Source organism: Ovis canadensis, chromosome 16, assembly GCF_042477335.2.
Source record: "Ovis canadensis isolate MfBH-ARS-UI-01 breed Bighorn chromosome 16, ARS-UI_OviCan_v2, whole genome shotgun sequence".
Classification (NCBI taxonomy): Eukaryota; Metazoa; Chordata; class Mammalia; order Artiodactyla; family Bovidae; genus Ovis; species Ovis canadensis.
This window is the reverse complement of record NC_091260.1, coordinates 67221335-67241739: the sequence shown is the minus strand read 5'-3', so window position 1 is coordinate 67241739 and position 20405 is coordinate 67221335. Positions and strand designations below refer to the sequence as shown.

Genomic DNA, 20405 nt, shown 5'->3' with positions numbered 1-20405 from the left:
CTTACAATCATTCACAATTTTTTTTTCCCAGAATGGCACAAATATTTAATGTGTGTGTGTGTTTTCCTTTATTACCCATAGTACCTTGGGGCCAATTAGTTGTAAGGCTTTGTGCGAACACCTGTTTGGGGAGACATGAAGTATTGTTTGTACAAATACAAATATCCCAGTGTTGATGCAGAACAGCCTTTCAGTACATGTTGGGCTCAGCCAGAAAACACAAAGGCACTAGAGCCATAATTTTTGTTTCAGGAGACCTCTGAGTTCATGATCTAGGCCCTGAATTTGAGAGAGGAAGACTCTGAGTCCCAAAAGGAATGTGATGTCCCTCAAATCTGTAAAATAGTGACAGAAGTAAAACTAAATCACTCAGAGCTTTACGATATATTTTTCATCCTGGTAGTCGAGAGAAAGCAATGCCAAAATTTGGACTTTATGCACTTTAAGGAACAAAGAAAATTAGAATACATAAATAAAATATTCCAGGTAGCTTAACAGCAATACACACATTCCAATATTTATACTCATCACAATCTTTAAAAACAATATTTGAAACAAATAAGATAATATTTTCCTTTTGAAAAAAAAATGGTATCCTAAAGCTTAGGTATCCTCTTTGCAGTGTTTCTGTAGAGAAACTGAAAACATACAGAGGGGAAGTAGAGCCAGAAAAATAGTATTTTCTGCATATGAAATATAGTACATGCATTTCAAAAACTGACATGATTACTAAGAATATCTTACCCATTTTCATTCACTCCATTTCAATATTTTACAAGTGAAACAAACCACCAATACACATCAGATTTAAAAGATAAATTCCTCTCCAAGTACTGAGCCCATTAGTTTGCAAGGGAGAAGTGAAGAAATATCAAAGTAGTGAGAATGAGTGGTCAGTGGACCAGAAGAGGACATGCTTTCATGAAGTGAACATGAAGAAAGGGCCTCAAGATATAGACGTGATTAACTTCCTCCATATAGTCCCAAGGGTCACTCCTTATATTCTTTTCCATCACCACTCAGCCCGTATTTTCTCAGCAAGAGATCCTGGTAAAAGCCGCCCCCCCCCCCCACCACCCCAGCTCCTCAAACACACACACACATTCAATCCTTCTCTTCATTATTTCACTCCATATTACTGTATCATTTATATATGAACTGAACATTTACATAATTGCTGATTTTTTTTTCTCACTTAAAGTACAGCTAGTCTCTGAACAGAATTTTGTTGTTGTTGTTATTGCCTTCTGACTATAAATAGAATAAATTGATGGATAATCAGAAGGAAACTTGATGATTTTTCTCAAGTGCAGGAAAAGTTCTATAGTTTATTATTGATGTTCACTCCTGTCATGTCTGACTCTGCAACTCCACTGACTGTAGCACACCAGGCTTCTCTGTCCTTCACCATCTCCCAGAGTTGCTCAAACTCATGTTCATTGAGTCAGGAATGTCATCAAACCATCTCGTCCTCTGTTACGCCTTTCCCCTCCTGCCCTCAATCTTTCCCAGCATCAGGGTCGTTTTCAATGAGTTGGCTCTTTGCATCAGGTGGCCAAAATATTGGACCTTCAGTTTAAATATCAGTACTTCCAGGGAATGTTCAAGGTTGATTTCCTTTAGGATCGACTAGTTTGATCTCCTTGCTTACCAGTTCAGTTCAGTTCAGTGCAGTCGCTCAGTTGTGTCTGACTCTTTGTGACCCCATGAATTGCAGAACGCCAGGCCTCCCTGTCCATCACCGGAGTTTACTCAGACTCACATGCATCGAGTCAGTGATGCCATGCAGCCCTCATCCTCTGTCGTCCCCTTTTCCTCCTGCCCCCAATCCCCCCCAGCATCAGAGTCTTTTCCGATGAGTCAACTCTTCACATGAGGTGGCCAAAGTATTGGAGTTTCAGCTTTAGCATCATTCCTTCCAAAGAAATCCCAGGGCTGATCTCCTTCAGAATAGACCGGTTGGATCTCCTTGCAGTCCAAGGGACTCTCAAGAGTCTTCTCCAACACCACAGTTCAAAAGCATCAATTCTTTGGGGTTCAGCCTTCTTCAGAGGCCAACTCTCACATCCATACATGACCACTGGTAAAACCATAGCCTTGATTAGATGGACCTTTATTGCCAAAGTAATGTCTCTGCGTTTCAACAAGCTATCTAGGTTGGTCATAACTTTTCTTCCAAGGAGTAAGCATCTTTTAATTTTATGGCTGCAATCACCATCTGCAGTGATTTTGGAGCCCCCCAAAATAAAGTCTGACATTGTTTCCACTCTTTCTGCATCTATTTTCCATGAAGTGATGGGACCGGATGCCATGATCTTCGTTTTCTGAATGTTGAGCTTTAAGCCAACTTTTTCACTCTCTTCTTTCACTTTCATCAAGAGGCTTTTGAGTTCCTCTTCACTTTCAACCATAAGGGTGGTATCATCTGCATATCTGAGGTTATTGATATTTCTCCCGGCGATCTTGATTCCAGCTTGTGCTTCTTCCAGCCCAGCATTTCTCATGATGTACTCTGCAAATAAGTTAAATAAGCAGGGTGACAATATACAGCCTTGGTATACTCCTTTTTCTATTTGGAACCAGTCTGTTGTTCCATGCCCAGTTCTAACTGTTGCTTCCTGACCTGCATATAGGTTTCTCAAGAGGCAGGTCAGGTGGTCTGGTATTCCCATCTCTTTCAGAATTTTCCAGTTTATTGTGATCCACACAGTGAAAGGCTTTGGCATAGTCAATAAAGCAGAAATTGATGTTTTTATGGAACTCTCTTGCTTTTCCCATGATCTAGCGGATGCTGGCAATTTGATCTCTGGTTCCTCTGCCTTTTCTAAAACTAACTTGAACATCTGGAAGTTCACGGTTCATGTATTGCTGAAGCCTGGCTTGGAGAATTTTGAGCATTACTTTACTAGCGTGTGAGATGAGTGCAATTGTGCAGTAGTTTGAGCATTCTTTGGCATTGCCTTTCTTTGGGATTGGAATGAAAACTGACCTTTTTCAGTTCTGTGGCCACTGCTGAGTTTTCCAAATTTGCTGGCGTATTGAGTGCAGCACTTGAACAGCATCCCTTGCTTACCAAGGGACTCTCAAAAGTCTTATCCAGCACCACAATTAGAAAATATCAATTATTCAGTGCTCAGCCTACTTTATTGTAGAGCTCTCTCATCCATACATGACTACTGGAAAAGCCATAGCTTTGACTATATGGACCTTGGTCCACAAAGTAATGTCTTTGTTTTTTATTTTGTCTCTTTCAACATGCTGTGTAGCTTTGTCATAGTTTTTCTTCCTAGGAGCAAACATCTTTTTTATTTTGTAGCTGCTATCACATTCACTGTTCATACTGATTTTGGAGTCCAAGAAAATAAACTTGGTCACTGTTTCCATTGTTTCCCAATCTATTTGCCATGAAGTGATAGGACCAAATACCATGATGTTAGTTTCTTGAATGTTGAGTTTTAAGTCAGCTTTTTCATTCTCCTCTTTCACCCTCATCAAGAGACTATTCCCTCTGTGCTTTCTGTCATTAGAGTGGTATTATCTGCATGTCTGAAGTTACTGGTATTTCTCCTGGCAAGCTTACTTCTTGTTTGTGCTTCATCCAGTCTGGCATTTCACATGATATATTCTGTGTATAGGTTAAATAAGCAGGGTGACAATATACAGCCTTGATGTACTCCTTTCCCAATTTGGAACCAGTCCATTGTTCCATGTCTAGTTCCAACTGTTCCTTCTTGACCGGCATACAGATTTCTCAGGAGGCAGGTCAGGCGGTCTGGTATTTCCATCTCTTCAAGAATTTTCCACAGTCTGTTGTTATCTACACAGTTAAAGGCTTTAGCGTAGTCAAGTTTAATTTAGAATGTGCAGATTCTAAAAGCACAATTGCAGTTTCTACAGATTAGTTACTTAGTATCAGATGGAAATAAAACATCACATTTTCAGGGATAGGTAAAACAAATACAGTCAACTCTTCATATCCATGGTTCTGAGTCTGTAGATTCAACTACCATGGACAAAAATGTTTTTTAAAAGTTCAGAAATTTCCAAAAAGTGAAACTTGAAACTGGCATGCAGTGGCAACTATTTAGATGGTCTTTATGTTGTAATTACAACTATTTACATGATATTTACATTGTATAATATTGCTATTATCAGAGATGATTTTAAAATTTAAAAAATTAAAAACAAACAAAAATAAATAAATAAATAAAATAAAATATATAGAAGAATGTGTGAAGTTTATATGCAAATACTACACCACTGATATAAAGGGTTTGAGCATTTATGGATTTCAGTATCGCAGGGGCAAAAGGGGGATGTTGGAACCAGTTTTCCACAGAAATTGTATAAATTTCTGTGGACAGCTGTGTAAATTTTTTGAGGGGAGAAATAAATATTTTCCCACCCCTATTTTTCATTCATTGTGATTCTCAGATGGGCAATATTTTTCTCAATGATATCTGACAATGATATGCTGACATACTTGCAAGTTTATCTCTTATCTTAGAAAGCAATTTTGGAGGGGGTTGGTAAAGAACAATTAACTTAAATTAACTGAGCTATTATATGCTTATTGCTATCACTTCTTTGAAACAATTTTCTCCTTTCAAAGTTAGTTTATAAGTTAGTTTAAATTTTCTTAATATTTTTACAAACACGACCCTATTCAATTTGTTAAACATTGGTATAATTCATATTCTATTACATTTACAATTTTTTTCTATTAACTTTGAAATATAAATCTTCCCATTTTTATGCAGGTAATTTCAAATCTCAATTTACCAGGAAGTTCACACAGAGCAAATCTTTTTCCTCAGAAAGGGTTCAAGGTCTCATCTACATAATAAATGATAATTTGGTTCACATATTTTGTTTAAGAGTGAACCATACATCTTGAACTTCTGTAGAATTGTTGGACATGTGTCTGTACTTAAATATTTTTCCAGAATACTTTTGAAAGATGCTTCCAAAAACCTAGTATGTTGGTCTGTTTTAAATCTAGCACTCCTAGATATACTCTTGATGAGAGAAGGCATATTTAATTTCTCTATTGGTTATTTTACTATTAACTTTTTCTCTGTCAATAGGAAATGGGATTTTCATTTTTCCTTAGACATTTTTTAGAAAACATACTTGAAAGTTAAACATGTTTTGGATTTTTAGGAGATTTAAACTTCTGGCAAATATCTAGATAGTTGCTATGTCACTAATATTTTCTACACTTTTCTCAAACTTACTGATTTATCTACTCTGTTCTACCTGTGTGCTCTTGGTTGTGCAACTGGTTGGCAATGTACGATCCATAAAACTTTATTTTCTGACTCTCATACCTTCTAACTGAACTCAAATGTTTTTTATCACTTGCACATTATGTATTAAGTGTGTAAAGTGTTTAATTACTTTTAAAGACCTGAGATTTACTCTGACAAAAGGAGAAAAACTGTTATGGGGAGGGAGGTGGGAGGGGGGTTCATGTTTGGGAACGCATGTAAGAACTAAAGATTTTAAAATTAAAAAAAATAAAAAACTAAAAAAAAACAAAAAACAAAGTGAATCAATCATATACAGACATAAAATAAATAAATAAATAAATAAAAGAAAAAAAAGGAGAAAAACTCAAATTGATGAGTTTTATTTATAAAAACTTACTAGAATTTTTTGATAATGCCCATGAATAAGGATACATTTTTGGTATAAACTAATTAAAACCAATTTTATATTTCTTTTATTAAATAAATGTATCCCCTTGTTTGGGCTTCTCTAGTGGTTCAGATGGGAAAAATTCTGCCTACAATGCAAGTATACCTAGGTTCAATCCCTAGAGAAGGAAATGGCTAACCACTCCAGTATTCTTGCCTGGAGAATTCCATGGACAGAGGAGCCTGGTGGGCTATGCTCCATGGGGTCACAAAGAGGTGGACAGGACTGAGCAACAAACACTTCCACTTTCAATCCCCTTGTTCAAACATGTTTAAAACATATTAAATCCATTACTTATACAATATTATATTAGGAAAAATAGTGTCAGAAATTTATACGAATAACATAGCTTTATATTTTGGAAATGTGTTAACTCCATCTAAAATTTAAATTAAAATGAAGAAAAAATTCTATGGAATACATTGCATCTTCTTTAAAATTAATTGAGTTTGTTCTATAATATGATCTTAAATGATCAGTGAAAATAATACCAACTTTTGTTACTTAGTTGAAGTTTAACTTTGACAACTAGTTGTACTATTAATAATTGGATATTTTGTGGGCAGAGGTTGGTGTTTTGTAATGAAATATTTTCTTTTATATGTTATGTTTTCTAAGTTTACTTGTAAAAAGAAAAAAATACAGAGGAAAAATTCAATATGAATATGATAGAAAGAATTCTCTTTGCTATTTTTCAAAATTTCTAGTTATTGGCATATCTTAAGTATTTTGAATTCACTCTACTTCCAGAAATGATTTAAAATTTTATGCATGCACGATTTTCTTTTAATATTTTTCATAAAACATATGCAAAAGATTTTTTCCAGAGTAGGAAAACATATTAACTCAGAGAAATATATTGTTGAAGTTTATATTGATACCTGAATCAACCAGAACTCCGCTATTACATGTGGTTTGAACCTCTGCTTTCAGAAAAGACCAGTCTCTGTCATAGCCACATGCTGCTATATTTAAATGCACAACATCCATAATAGAAGTGTCTGCAGTTCTAAAAGTAATTGTCATAGAAAGAGGAACTGTTGCAATACAAATACGCTTAGGAAAACCTATTTCACAAATCATTATTTGAATAGTTTCCTATTCCAACTCTGCCTCAAAATATACAGTTTCTCTAGAAAAGCTACAACACCAAGATTAAGTGAACCAAAGACTGTAAAATTAAATAACAGAAAGATTAAGATCACTTTTCTCTATAATGGGTTGCTCATAGAACTGAATGGGTAATGATTTGTTTAAATACAGGTGTAACAAACAATATGTTAAACATGATGTTTTTATCCTCTCAACGAAAACTCTAAATTCATTTTGGTAAAATAATTGGAAAAAGCTCAGATAAAGAATCTTTTCCTTATAATGAAAAATAAAATCATGTGATACTGTGATATTAAAGATAGCAATTATATTAAATGTGAATATAGTACTTAAAGAATGCAAAGAAATCACATAATTTAATTTAAATATATTAGAACATTATCCTCAATGGTGAAAAATTGAAAGCATTTCCCCTAAAGTCAGGAGCAAGACAAGGGTGAAACTCTCATCACTATTATTCAACATAGTTTTGGAAGTTTTGGCTACAGCAATCAGAGCAGAAAAAGAAATAAAAGGAATCCAGACAGGAAAAGAAGTAAAACTCTCACAGTTTGAAGATGACATGATCCTCTACATAGAAAACCCTAAAGACTCCACCAGAAAATTACTACAGCTAATCAATGAATATAGTATTTGCAGGATATAAAATTAACACAGAAATCTCTTGCTAACAATGAGAAAACAGAAAGAGAAATTAAGGAAACAATTCCATTCACCACTCCAATGAAAAGAATAAAATACTTAGGAATATATTTACCTAAAGAAAAAAGACCTATATATAGAAAACTATAAACAATGATGAAAGAAATCAGAGGACACAAACAGATGGAGAAATATACCATGTTCATGGATCAGAAGAATCAATATAGTGAAAACAGGTATACTACCCAAAGCAATCTATAGATGCAATGAAATCCCTATCAAGCTACCAATGGTATTTTTCACAGAACTAGAACAAATAATCTCACAGTTTGTATGGAAATACAATTAAAAAAAAAAAACTCAAATAGCTGAAGCAATATTGAGAAAGAAGAATGGAACTGGAGGAACCCACCTGCCAGACTTCAAGTACTACTACAAAACCACAGTCATCAAGACAGTATGGTACTGGCACAAAAACAGACATGTAGATCAATGGAACAAAATAGAAAGCCCAGAGATAAATCCACACACCTATGGACACTTGTACAGAAAAGATCTTCACAACCCAGATAATCATGATGGTGTGATCACTAATCTAGAGCCAGACATCCTGGAATGTGAAGCCAAGTGGGCCTTGGAAAGCATCGCTACGAACAAAGTTAGTGGAAATGATGGAATTCCAGTTGAGCTGTTTCAAATCCTGAAAGATGATGCTGTGAAAGTACTGCACTCAATATGCCAGCAAATTTGGAAAACTCAGCAGTGGCCACAGGACTGGAAAAGGTCAGTTTTCATTCCAACTCCAAAGAAAGGCAATGCCAAAGAATGCTCAAACTACTGCACAATTGCACTCATCTCACATGCTAGTAAAGTAATGCTCAAAATTCTCCAAGCCAGGCTTCAGCAATACATGAACCGTGAACTTCCTGATGTTCAAGCTGGTTTTAGAAAAAGCAGAGGAGCCAGAGATCAAATTGCCAACATCCACTGGATTGTGGAAAAAGCAAGGGAGTTCCATAAAAATATCTATTTCTGCTTTATTGACTATGCCAAAGCCTTTGACTGTGTGGATCACAATAAACTGTGGAAAATTCTGAAAGAGATGGGAATACCAGACCACCTGATCTGCCTCTTGAGAAATCTGTATGCAGGTCAGGAAGCTGCAGTTAGAACTGGACATGTAACAACAGACTGGTTCCAAATAGGAAAAGGAGTACGTCAAGGCTGTATATTGTCACCCTGCTTATTTAACTTCTATGCAGAGTACATCATGAGAAACGCGGGACTGGAAGAAACACAAGCTGGAATCAAGATTGCCGGGAGAAATATCAATAACCTCAGATATGCAGATGACACCACCCTTATGGCAGAAAGTGAAGAGGAAAAGCCTGTTGATGAAAGTAAAAGAGGAGAGTGAAAAAGTTGGCTTAAAGCTCAACATGCAGAAAACGAAGATCATGGCATCCGGTCCCATCACTTCATGAGAAATAGATGGGGAAACAGCGGAAACCATGTCAGACTTTATTTTTGCAGGCTCCAAAATCACTACAGATGGTGAAGCCAGCCATGAAATTAAAAGACGCTTACTACTTGGAAGAAAAGTTATGACCAACCTTGATAGTATATGAAAAGCAGAGACATTACTTTGCCGACTAAGGTCCATCTAGTCAAGGCTATGGTTTTTCCTGTGGTCATGTATGGATGTGAGAGTTGGACTAGGCTGAGCACCAAAGAATTGATGCTTTTGAACTATGGTTTTGGAGAAGACTCTTGAGAGTCCCTTGGCCTGCAAGGAGATCCAACCAGTCCATTCTGAAGATCAGCCCTGGGATTTCTTTGGAAGGAATGATGCTGAAGCTGAAACTCCAGTACTTTGGCCACCTCATGCGAAGAGTTGACTCATTGGAAAAGACTCTGATGCTGGGAGGGATTGGGGGCAGGAGGAGAAGGGGACGACCGAGGATGAGATGGCTGGATGGCATCACTAGCTTGATGGACGTGAGTCTGAGTGAACTCCAGGAGTTGGTGATGGACAGGGAGGCCTGGCGTGCTGCGATTCATGGGGTCGCAAAGAATCAGAGATGACTGAGTGACTGAACTGAACTGATGGACACCTTATCTTCCACAAAGGAGGCAAGACTATACAATGGAGAAAAGACACTCTCTTTAACAAGTGGTGCTGGGAAAACTGGTCAACCATTTGTAAAAGAATGAAATTAGAACACTTTCTAACACCATACACAAAAATAAACTCAAAATGGATTAAAGATCTAAACATAAGACCAGAAACTATAAAACTCCTAGAGGAAAACATAGACAAAACACTCTCTGACATAAATCACAACAGGATCCTCTATGACCCACATCTCAGAATATTGGAAATAAAAGCAAAAATAAACAAATGGGACCTAGTTAAACTTGAAAGCTTCTGCACAACAAAGGAAACTATACGCAAGGTGAAAAGACAGCCTTCAGAAAGGGAGAAAATAATATCAAATGAAGCAACTGATAAACAACTAATCTCAAAAATATACAAGCAACTCCTGCAGCTCAATTAGAGAAAAATAAATGACCCAATCAAAAACTGGGCCAAAGAACTAAATAGACATTTCTCCAAAGAAGACATACAGATGGCTAACAAACACATGAAAAGATGCTCAACATCACTCATTATCAGAGAAACGCAAATCAAAACCACAATGAAGTACCATTTCACGCCAGTCAGAATGGCTGCTATCCAGAAGTCTATAAGCAATAAATGCTGGAGAAGGTGTGCAGAAAAGGGAACCTTTTTACACTATTGGTGGGAATGCAAACTAGTACAGCCACTATGGAGAACAGTGTGGAGATTCCTTCAGTTCAGTTCTGTTCAGTCACTCAGTAGTGTCCGACTCTGCAACCCCATGAATCGCAGCACGCCAGGCCTCCCTGTCCATCACCATCTCCCAGAGCTCACACAGACTCACGTCCATCGAGTCCATGATGCCATCCAGCCATCTCATCCTCGGTCATCCCCTTCTCCTCCTGCCCCCAATCCCTTCCAGCATCAGAGTCTTTTCCAATGAGTCAACTCTTCACATGAGGTGACCAAAGTACTGCAGTTTCAGCTTTAGCATCATTGCTACCAGTACAGTATACTAATGCATATATATAGAATCTAGAAAGATGGTAATGATAACCCTGTATGCGAGACAGCAAAAGAGACACAGATGTATAAAACAGTCTTTTGGACTCTGTGGGAGAGGGAGAGGGTGGATTGATTTGGGAAAGTGGCACTGAAACATGTATATTACCATATGTGAAACAAATCACCAGTCCAGATTCGATGCATGAGACAGGGTGCTTGGGGCTGGTGCACTGGGATGACCCAGAGGGATGGTATGGGGAGGGAGGTGGGAGGGGGGTTCAGGATGGGGAACACATGTACACTTGTGGTGGATTCAATGTATGGCAAAACCACTATCATATTGTAAAGTAATTAGCCTCCAGTTAAAATAAATACCTTTATATTAAAATATATGTTAGAACTTTGGGGTTTCAAGTCTAGCAATTACTTTCAAAAATAATAACAGTTATATGAAGAAAAAGGGCTTCCCAGGTGGCACTAGAGGTAGAGAATATGACTGCCAATGCAGGAGACATGAGACACAGGTTCAGGGAAGATCCCTGGAGAAGGAAACAGCTACCCACTCCAGTATTTTTGCCCAGGAAATCCCCTGGACAGAGGAGCCTGGTGGGCTTCAGTTCATGGGGTCACAAACAAGAGCAATGTAGTAGTATTACCACTATTATTAGCAGCACTGTTATTAATAATGAGTATTTAACTATATCAAAATATTTGGTTTCATCTATCAAAATGAGTTTTAATTTTTCTCCTTTCCAATTTAAAGTATTATTTTTTCTGGATTCTCTTTGACAATATTTTGTTTATGCTATTTCTTTGATCAAGAAAGAGAATATAATTCAAATTATATCCTTCCAAGTTTTGATTTCAAACTTTTGTCATCACTATAAAATGAGTAATAAATTGATTGCCTTTTTTTTCCTTTTTGATACAGTATATGTTGATTATAATTCCACAGAAATATTTTCAATTTTTATTACTATATTGGCTCATGTTTATTTGGAAATGACTTAAATTTTGGTAGAGTTTTTCTAGTAATATTTTTGAATTAGTATCTAACATTATTTTATTGTAATAAAATGAAGTCAATTATTGAAAATTACTAAAACTTGCTTTGTGGTGCTGAATATGGAAGACATTTGGTCAATATTTCTGTAAAATTTTACCAATGCAATTTAAAATTGTTTACTGCAATATTCTGTATGTGTTAAAGAGTAATGCTTGGTTAATTGTAGTGCTCAAATATTTAGCCTTTTTACTAAAATTTTATGTTATTATTCTATCAATTTCTTGCAAAAGCATACTAAAACTCATAATATAATAATGGGCTTGTATATTATTCTTTATTTTGCTATCCATTTTTACTTTATTTATTTTGAAGATATTTTGATAAGTATATAAAATTTAAAATTGTTTCTGTCTACTGGTTTGAACCTTTTTATCCCAATAAGTGTGCTTCTGTATATTACAAATATTTCCTTGGAAAATTTGTATCTTTGTATATGTGTGTGTGTAGTTGGGTGAGCATGTATGTGGCAATTATGCAAGTAATTCCATGATTTTTCTTTCAAGCATTTTATTATATTGACTATGGATCTCTTATAAGCAACATTAAATTGACATTTTTTCTTACCTATTATGAGAATAGATATTTTTAAAGTATGTTATGTCATTTTAATATACTGATGTATACTTCTTTAAGTTTATATTATTTTATTTAATTTTTATTTTTCTACATCATGAGAAACACTGGGCTGGATGAAGCACAAGCTGGAATCAAGATTGCCAGGAGAAATATCAATAATCTCAGATATGCAGATGACACCAACCTTATGGCAGAAAGCAAAGAAGAACTGAAGAGTCTCTTGATAAAAGTGAAAGAGGTAAGTGAAAAAGTTTGCTTAAAACTCAGCATTCAGAAAACTAAGATCATAGCATCTGGTCCCATCATTCATGGCAAATAGATGGGGAAACAGTGGAAACAGTGACAGACTTTATTTTGGGGGGCTCCAAAAATCACTGCAGATGGTGACTGCACCCATGAAATTCAAAGACACTTTGTCCTTGGAAGAAAAGTTATGACCAAACTAGAGAGCATATTAAAAAGCAGAGACATTACTTTGCCAGCAAAGGTCCGCGTAGTCTAAGCTATGGTTTTTCCATTACTCATGTATGGATATGACAGCTGAACTATAAAGAAAGCTGAGAGCCAAAGTATTGATACCTTTGAACTGTGGTGTTGGAGAAAACTCTTGAGAGTCCCTTGGACTGCAGGAAGATCCAACCAGTCCATCCCAAAGGAAATCAGTCCTGAATATTTATTAGAAGGACTGATGCTGAAGCTGAAACTCCAAAACCCTGGCCACCTGATGCGAAGAATTCTCATTGAAAAAGACCCTGATAATTGGAAAGATTGAAGGCAGGAGGAGAAGTGGACAACAGAGGATGAGATGGTTGGATGACATCACTGACTCAATGGAAATAAGTTTGAGTAAACCCAAGAGGTTGGTGATGGACAGGGAGGCCTGGTGTGCTGCAGTCCATGGGATCGCAAAAAGTCAGACACGACTGAGTGACTAAACTGAACTGAACTCAATCTATATTTATTATTTTTTAATTACCATGATTCTATCTAGCTATTATAATTTTATGTACTAAACCTTTCCCTTTTATTTTGCTATCTTGTGTTAAAAGACAAAACTATATCTCAAGGGCAAATATGAAAATTTGTCACTTTAACTTTCAGCTTTAAAAACTTTACAGAATTTTCTGGGTTGTTTTGGAAATATTAAATTGGTTATAGACTTTATATTTTATTAGGATTACATCTTAGTTTTGAATATGCCCTTCTATAATCTTTTAAAATAGATCCTATATAAAAATCATTTCCCTGTATCTTTGTATTGTAAAATATAAAGAAATCAAAATAAAGCCACATGCAACAATATTGTCACTGTGTAAATTATTTAAATTAATGAATATTTTAATTAATATCAGTTCAGTTCAGTTGCTGAGTCATGTCCGACTCTTTGCCACCCCATGGACTGTAGCACATCAGGCTTCCTTGTCCATCACCAACACCCAAAGCTCACTCAAACTCATGTTCATTTAGTGGGTGATGCCATCCAACCATCTCATCCCCTGTCATCCCCTTCTCCTCCCGCCTTCAATCTTTGACTAGATGGACACCTGTTAGCAAAGTAATGTCTCTGCTTTTGAATATACTATCTAGGTTTGTCATAACTTTTCTTCCAAGGAGCAAGCATCTTTTAATTTCATGGCTGCAGTCACCATCTGCAGTGATTTTTGGAGCCCCCAAAAATAAAGTCCATTGTTTCCCCATCTATTTGACATGAAGTGATGAGACCCGATGCCATGATCTTAGTTTTCTGAAAGCTGAGTTTTAAGTCAACTTTTTCACTCTCCTCTTCACTTTCATAAAGAGGCTCTTTAGTCCTTAAATTTTAATTAATATAATAAAGGTCAAAAATAAAACTTTAAAATCACTTTATTTAGGAATATTTTAAATTATAATTTCTATTATGTTAGTTACACAGACTTTTACTATTTTGTCACTTAAGCTAAAGTTATAGCTTTTCTACAATCTATTATAATTTAGTAATTTATCAATTACCCCAAATTTAAAGAGTTTTACAGGGGCTATTCACTTATCAATAATTTAATTTTACCAATATAATTACAGATTTCTTTGGTCTTTAAGAATTCTTGCCACTTCAAACTGCCAATTTGATTACCTTCCCTCCCCACCAACGAAAAAAAAAAAGAAAATCATTAGTATGCTTATTGTGGTAAGAAACTTTCTCTCTCTCTCTCTCTCTCTTTTTTTTTTTGGTCTAAATATGAACTTGTGTTATCTTTACTTTTGAGGAATATTTTTGGTAGGAAAAGACTTTATGGTTGCCATATATTATCTTCTGGCTTTTGGGAATTATCTTCCCCTATGGAGGGATTTTATCTTCCTGATTAAATAATCAGCTTTTAAAATTGTCCTTTAGAAAGTTTTGAGTATTTGTTTTATATTCTACATGCTAATCTTTCATTGGATAAATGGTTTGGAAATACCAATTTTTGCTTTATGATTTTACTTCTCATCCTCTTAATGGTCTTTCAGAAAACAGAAATGCTTAATTTTGATCAAGTCAAATTTATTGACTTTTTGATTATGCTTTCAGTGTCATCTCAGGACCTCTGCCTGGCATTGCTTTCATTTATTCTTAACAATATAGTGTCTCTTTTCTCTTGATATTTTAAATTTTAACTTTATTTCTGAAATTTTATTTCAATTTATCTAGGTTAAGATATTTTTATAAACAGTTGCTCCGTTTTTTGTTTTTCTCTGTTTCTTGAATTCTTGACTTGATGTTTGCCAACAGTATGGAAAACTGTACAGTCATGATCACCTCAAATATTACTTCTGCCCAGTTTTCTTTTTTAATATCTTTCTGAGAATTGGTTAATTTGTAATATTAGATCTGCATGTTCTATATTTTTCTTATTCTTATTTATACTTTTTATCTTCTTGTCTTTCCATTCTTTAACATGAATATTTTAATCTAAACTAATTTGCAGTTCTCTACTTTCACTGTTTTCTCATCAGCTATGTCTAATCTGATGCTAGTACCAAAACTGAAATCCCATATTAAATGACTTTTTGTAAAATCTAAATTTTCTATTTGAATATTTAAACATTTCCCTTTTCAATTGTATTTCTATAATATCTGCTAAGAAAATAGATTTAGGGTGTGTGAATCCATTTCTAGCACTACTGAAGTGTGATTTGGCAGGTAAATCATTTTATATGTGTACCACAAAACTCTGTTTTGTTTTTTTTTTTTTCACATGGTGAAGTGGGAAAAAAAAAAATTAAGCACCAGAAGTGATAATCTTAATATAAAATTAGAGATACCAAGGGAACATTTCATGCAAAGATGGGCTCGATAAAGGATAGAAATGGTATGGACCTAACAGAAGCAGAAGATATTAAGAAGAGGTGGCAAGAATACACAGAAGAACTGTACAAAAAAGATCTTCATGACTTGGATAATCATGATGGTGTGATCACTCATCTAGAGCCAGACATCCTGGAATCTGAAGTCAAGTGGGCCTTAGAAAGCATCACTATGAACAAAGCTAGTGGAGGTGATGGAATTCCAGTGGAGCTCTTTCAAATCCTAAAAGATAATGCTGTGAAAGTGCTGCTCTCAATATGCCAGCAAATTTGGAAAACTCAGCAGCGGCCACAGGATTGGAAAAGGTCAGTTTTCATTCCAATTCCAAAGAAAGGCAATGCCAAACAATGCTCAAACTACTGAACAATTGCACTCATCTCACACGCTAGTAAAGTAATGCTTAAAATTCTCCAAGCCACGTTTCAACAATACGTGAACTGTGAACTTCCTGATGTTCAAGCTGGTTTTAGAAAAGGCAGAGTGCCGGGAGCCAGCGTGAGGAATTCCACCTGTGACAAGGTCATGCGGCAGAGCTCTGATAGCAAGGCTAATCAGACCTCAGGTTTTCCCCCTGGGAATTTCCTGAGCATCCACCCCCCAAAAATAAGAATCTGCCTGCTTTTCCACTCTTCTGACAGTCTCTGGAAAAAGTCAATTCAGGGCTTTAATCTTCTGCATTTGAAAGAGTGTTTCAATCCAAAAACCCCTCTGATGGCTTTCTAGCCCACCTGCAGGACTGTACAGCTGCGCATGTGATTGTTTGAGGCCTCCTGACCGCAGGAGGCACAGGAAGCTTAAAACATCCTAGGAATGTAGGGGCTTCCAAAGAGTCAAAATCATTAGAATAGGACTGATTAAAGGTTTCATTTGTTGAGCCAATACTTGATGCCAAATTTTCATATCCTTTATTTTTAGATATAGTTGGTATATAGAAAAACAAGTAGTAGACCTGGTATTAGCAACATTAGATCTTTGAGTTAAGTGCCTTCTTTGTTATAACCCACTGCACCTTTGTTATATAGAGATGTAACTTTAATGCTTTAAGGAGATGGAGATTAAAGAAAAACACTTCAGGGGAAACGAGATTAACATTCATTAAGGAAGAGAGCCAAAAAGTGTTAACAAGCCTCTTGGCCAGAAGATAATGTAAATCACCTGAGACCTTTTGTACACAAAAAGATATACAGAAAGAGTCTGGGCTGCTAATGCTACATAATTCTGTATTACCCATTGATCTCTATGTATAATCAAAAGTATTAAAGGACTTGAAGGACAATAGAAGGAGAGCCAGTAGCTGGACTGGTTTCCCCCCTGTCTCTTCTTTACTCTAATTTCAGGCTGAATTCCCATCTGGGGCATGGAGGCTCACTATGTCTATTTACTTGTCCTGGCTTTTAAGATCCAAAAGGGAGAGAGCCCAAGGCGGGGCACTCTCCAATATTCAAACAGGCGCCTGTGGCCTAACGTAGATGGTGCAAGCTCCTTGTCTGGAACTTTATTGGTTTTCCACGTAACCCAAGTTAATCAGCCTCTTCTCTCCACTTAATTTTCCTACTACACTATTTTTTCCTAATCTAATCTTATATTAATAAATAAATGTTTTTCTCATGCCAACGCCGTCCCCGCTTCAAATTCCCTGGATCCACCGGGGCTGGACCCTGGCAGCAGAGGAACCAGAGATCAAATTGCTAACAACCGCTGGATCATGGAAAAAGCAAGAGAGTTCCATAAAAACATCTATCTTTGCTCTACTGACTATGCCAAAGCCTTTGACTGTGTGGATCACAATAAACTTTGGAAAATTCTGAAAGAGATGGGAATACCAGACCACCTGACCTGCCTCTTGAGAAATCTGTATGCAGATCAGGAAGCAACAGTTAGAACTGGATATGGAACAACAGACTGATTCCAAATAGGAAAAGGAGTACGTCAAGGCTGTATATTGTCACCCTGCTTATTTAACTTCTATGCAGAGGACATCATGAAAAATGCTGGACTGGAAGAAGCACAAGCTGGAATCAGGAGAAATATCAATAACCTCACATATGCAGATGACGCCACCCTTATGGCAGAAAGTGAAGAGGAACTAAAAAGCCTCATGATGAAAGTGAAAGAGGAGAGTGAAAAAGTTGGCTTAAAGCTCAACATTCAGAAAACGAAGATCATGGCATCTGGTCCCCATCTGGAAATAGATGGGGAAACAGTGGAAACAGTGTCAGACTTTATTTTTTGGGCTCCAAAATCACTGCAGATAGTGACTGCAGCCATGAAATTAAAAGACACTTACTCCTTGGAAGAAAAGTTATGACCAACCTAGATAGCATATTGAAAAGCAGAGACATTACTTTGCCGACAAAGGTCCGTCTAGTCAAGGTATGGTTTTCCCTGTGGTCATGTATGGATGTGAGAGTTGGCCTGTGAAGAAGGCTGAGCGCCAAAGAATTGATGCTTTTGAACTATGGTGTTGGAGAAGACTCTTGAGAGTCCCTTGGACTGCAAGGAGATCCAATCAGTCCATTCTGAAGGAGATCAGCCCTGGGATTTCTTTGGAAGGAATGATGCTAAAGCTGAAACTCCAGTACTCTGGCCACCTCATGGGAAGAATTGACTCATTGGAAAAGACTCTGATGCTGGGAGGGATTGGGGGCAGGAGGAAAAGGGGGCAACCAAGGATGAGATGGCTGGATAGCATCACTGACTCGATGCATGTGAGTCTGAGTGAACTCTGGGAGTTGGTGATGGACAGGGAGGCCTGGCGTGCTGCAATTCATGGGGTTGCAAAGAGTCAGACACGACTGAGAGACTGAACTGAACTGAACTGACTAAACAGTAAAACAGATAACCTTTTAATACCAAAAATAATGTAACTTTTAGTCATTTTGTTCTCACTCATAGTTTCTAAGTTTCCTGTGAGGAATGGACATGAGAAAGCTTTATGTAAGCTTTATAAAAAGAGTCCTGTATTTATACATATGTAAGTATCTTCTCTATATTAAAAACAAATATGCAATGATTACTTTAACAAGCCATACCTGATTGTCCTTTTACAGAAAAACACAAGGCAATGTTTCTCACAACCATAATTTTATCACAAGTTTCAAAATGATTTTGTATGATATATTTATTCTGGTTTTGGAAAGACAGTAAAAGGGGCTATCTGACTGAGCTAGATCTAGACCATTTTGACTTCTCTTGACTCATGTGACAGACTTCAAGGTGTCCGTCATGGAACCCATGCCTCCTTGTGTTCCCTTTCTTGAATTCTAGGTGTGTCTTGTTTCCTGCTTTTGACCAATAGAATATGGAAATATGATATATCACACTGGTAACGCTACAATACATTATATGAAACTGTCAGACTCTTCAGAAAGACTCTACTTATTTGAAGTGGCCATATTGGGAAAGCTTATATGACAAAAAGAAAAGAAAAACAGACACAAAATGAACAACAAACAAACAAACAAAACCAACTGTGGTGGCATCTCAGAAGTCTGGGGAACACTGAAATGCTCAGGTCTGCAGCTGAGAGCAGCTGAATGCTACCAACATGTAAGCATGGGAGAGTTCTCCCAGCCTCAGGTAAGAACACAGCTCGATTACATCTTGTGCTATTCCTACAGAGACTGAGCTAAGCTGTCAGCAGAATTCTGACCTGCAGAAACTATGGGATGCAAAATAGGTGTTTGAAGCTGCTAAGTTTGTATAATTTGTTACACAGCAAAGACAGAGGCACATCCCCTTCCCATAGCCCACTTGTTTTATGGGCATCAACAACACTGGTCTCCCTATGGAATCACCATGCTCCTTTATCTGGCTGCCACGCTACATCCAGATGCAAGTTCCATGTTCCAGTTCTTCTGTCCATCTTTCATTCTCCCTACCTCCTCAAAACACATACATTCTTCATGTTGAAACCTAATCACCTTCTAGTATCAATATTACTCAGTGGCCACTGTATGTTGCTCCCTCATTCCCTCCAAAGTAGACCAGGCCATTCTCTTCTTCCCACTCTATTTTATAAGCTTCATCAGGGCAGGAAAGTTCACTGTTTCCTCCTCACTTAATACAGGGTTGTATGCAAATCATTCAGTACAATTTTATTGGCAGAAAAAATACATGCATGAAGGAGTTCATTTGTTGAATTACATTTGTGATCCAGAGAACATTTATTTTCTATGGTTCTCAAAAAATCTATTTGGCACTTAAAGCTTTATAAAATTATTTGTACTAAGCACAAAAATAACACTGAGGGATTTTTGAGGATTATACCTAAGAATAATAGAAACAAAGCTGCTTATTTTTCTTCCATTCAAATTATAGGAAGGAAACAATTAACTTACCTGACCAGGCTTAGAATTTTCACAGACAACAATATCATATTCCCTGGCAAGCTCAGGAGGATTGTCATTGACATCCAGAACTCTAATACCCACTGTGACATGGCTCAGCAAGCTCGGATTGTCTGCAAAACACATAGGGATGCATTTAGTATTTCCATGCACACTTTAGAGACTTGGTTTAAAACCAATCTCCTTAAAACTCGCTTGTCACTAGCCGCACATGCTGCCGCAGGACTTTTGGCAAAAGACAACTTTATGAAGCCACTCTTTGTTAGAACTCATTAACTTACAGAAAAATGAAAAATGAACACCATGGCATGACATGAATGCTAAAATGATACTTTGTCATATCAAGGAAATTACATGTTATTCAGGAACTGGAGTGGGAGAAAGTTGTCAGAACTCACTGTATGCTGTCAAAGTCCAAAGGATGAACAATTGGTTTCATCATTAATCTAAGAAAAGCACAGTAGTTGGAAAAAAAATAAGATAATCTTTAAAACATTCAAGGTTTAA

The 20405-nt window shown here is 36.6% G+C and overlaps 1 protein-coding gene across 3 annotated transcripts in view; it reads right to left on the bottom strand.

Annotated features, from left to right (window-relative positions):
- CDH18 (cadherin 18) overlaps positions 1–20405 on the bottom strand; it is a 1279339-nt gene that overhangs the window by 34109 nt on the left and 1224825 nt on the right. For all 3 annotated transcript variants that reach the window (XM_069556587.1, XM_069556586.1, XM_069556588.1), the window contains one exon: positions 19890–20011. In XM_069556587.1, the coding sequence (XP_069412688.1) occupies positions 19890–20011 (122 nt within the window). The remainder of the gene's footprint in view (positions 1–19889; positions 20012–20405) is intronic.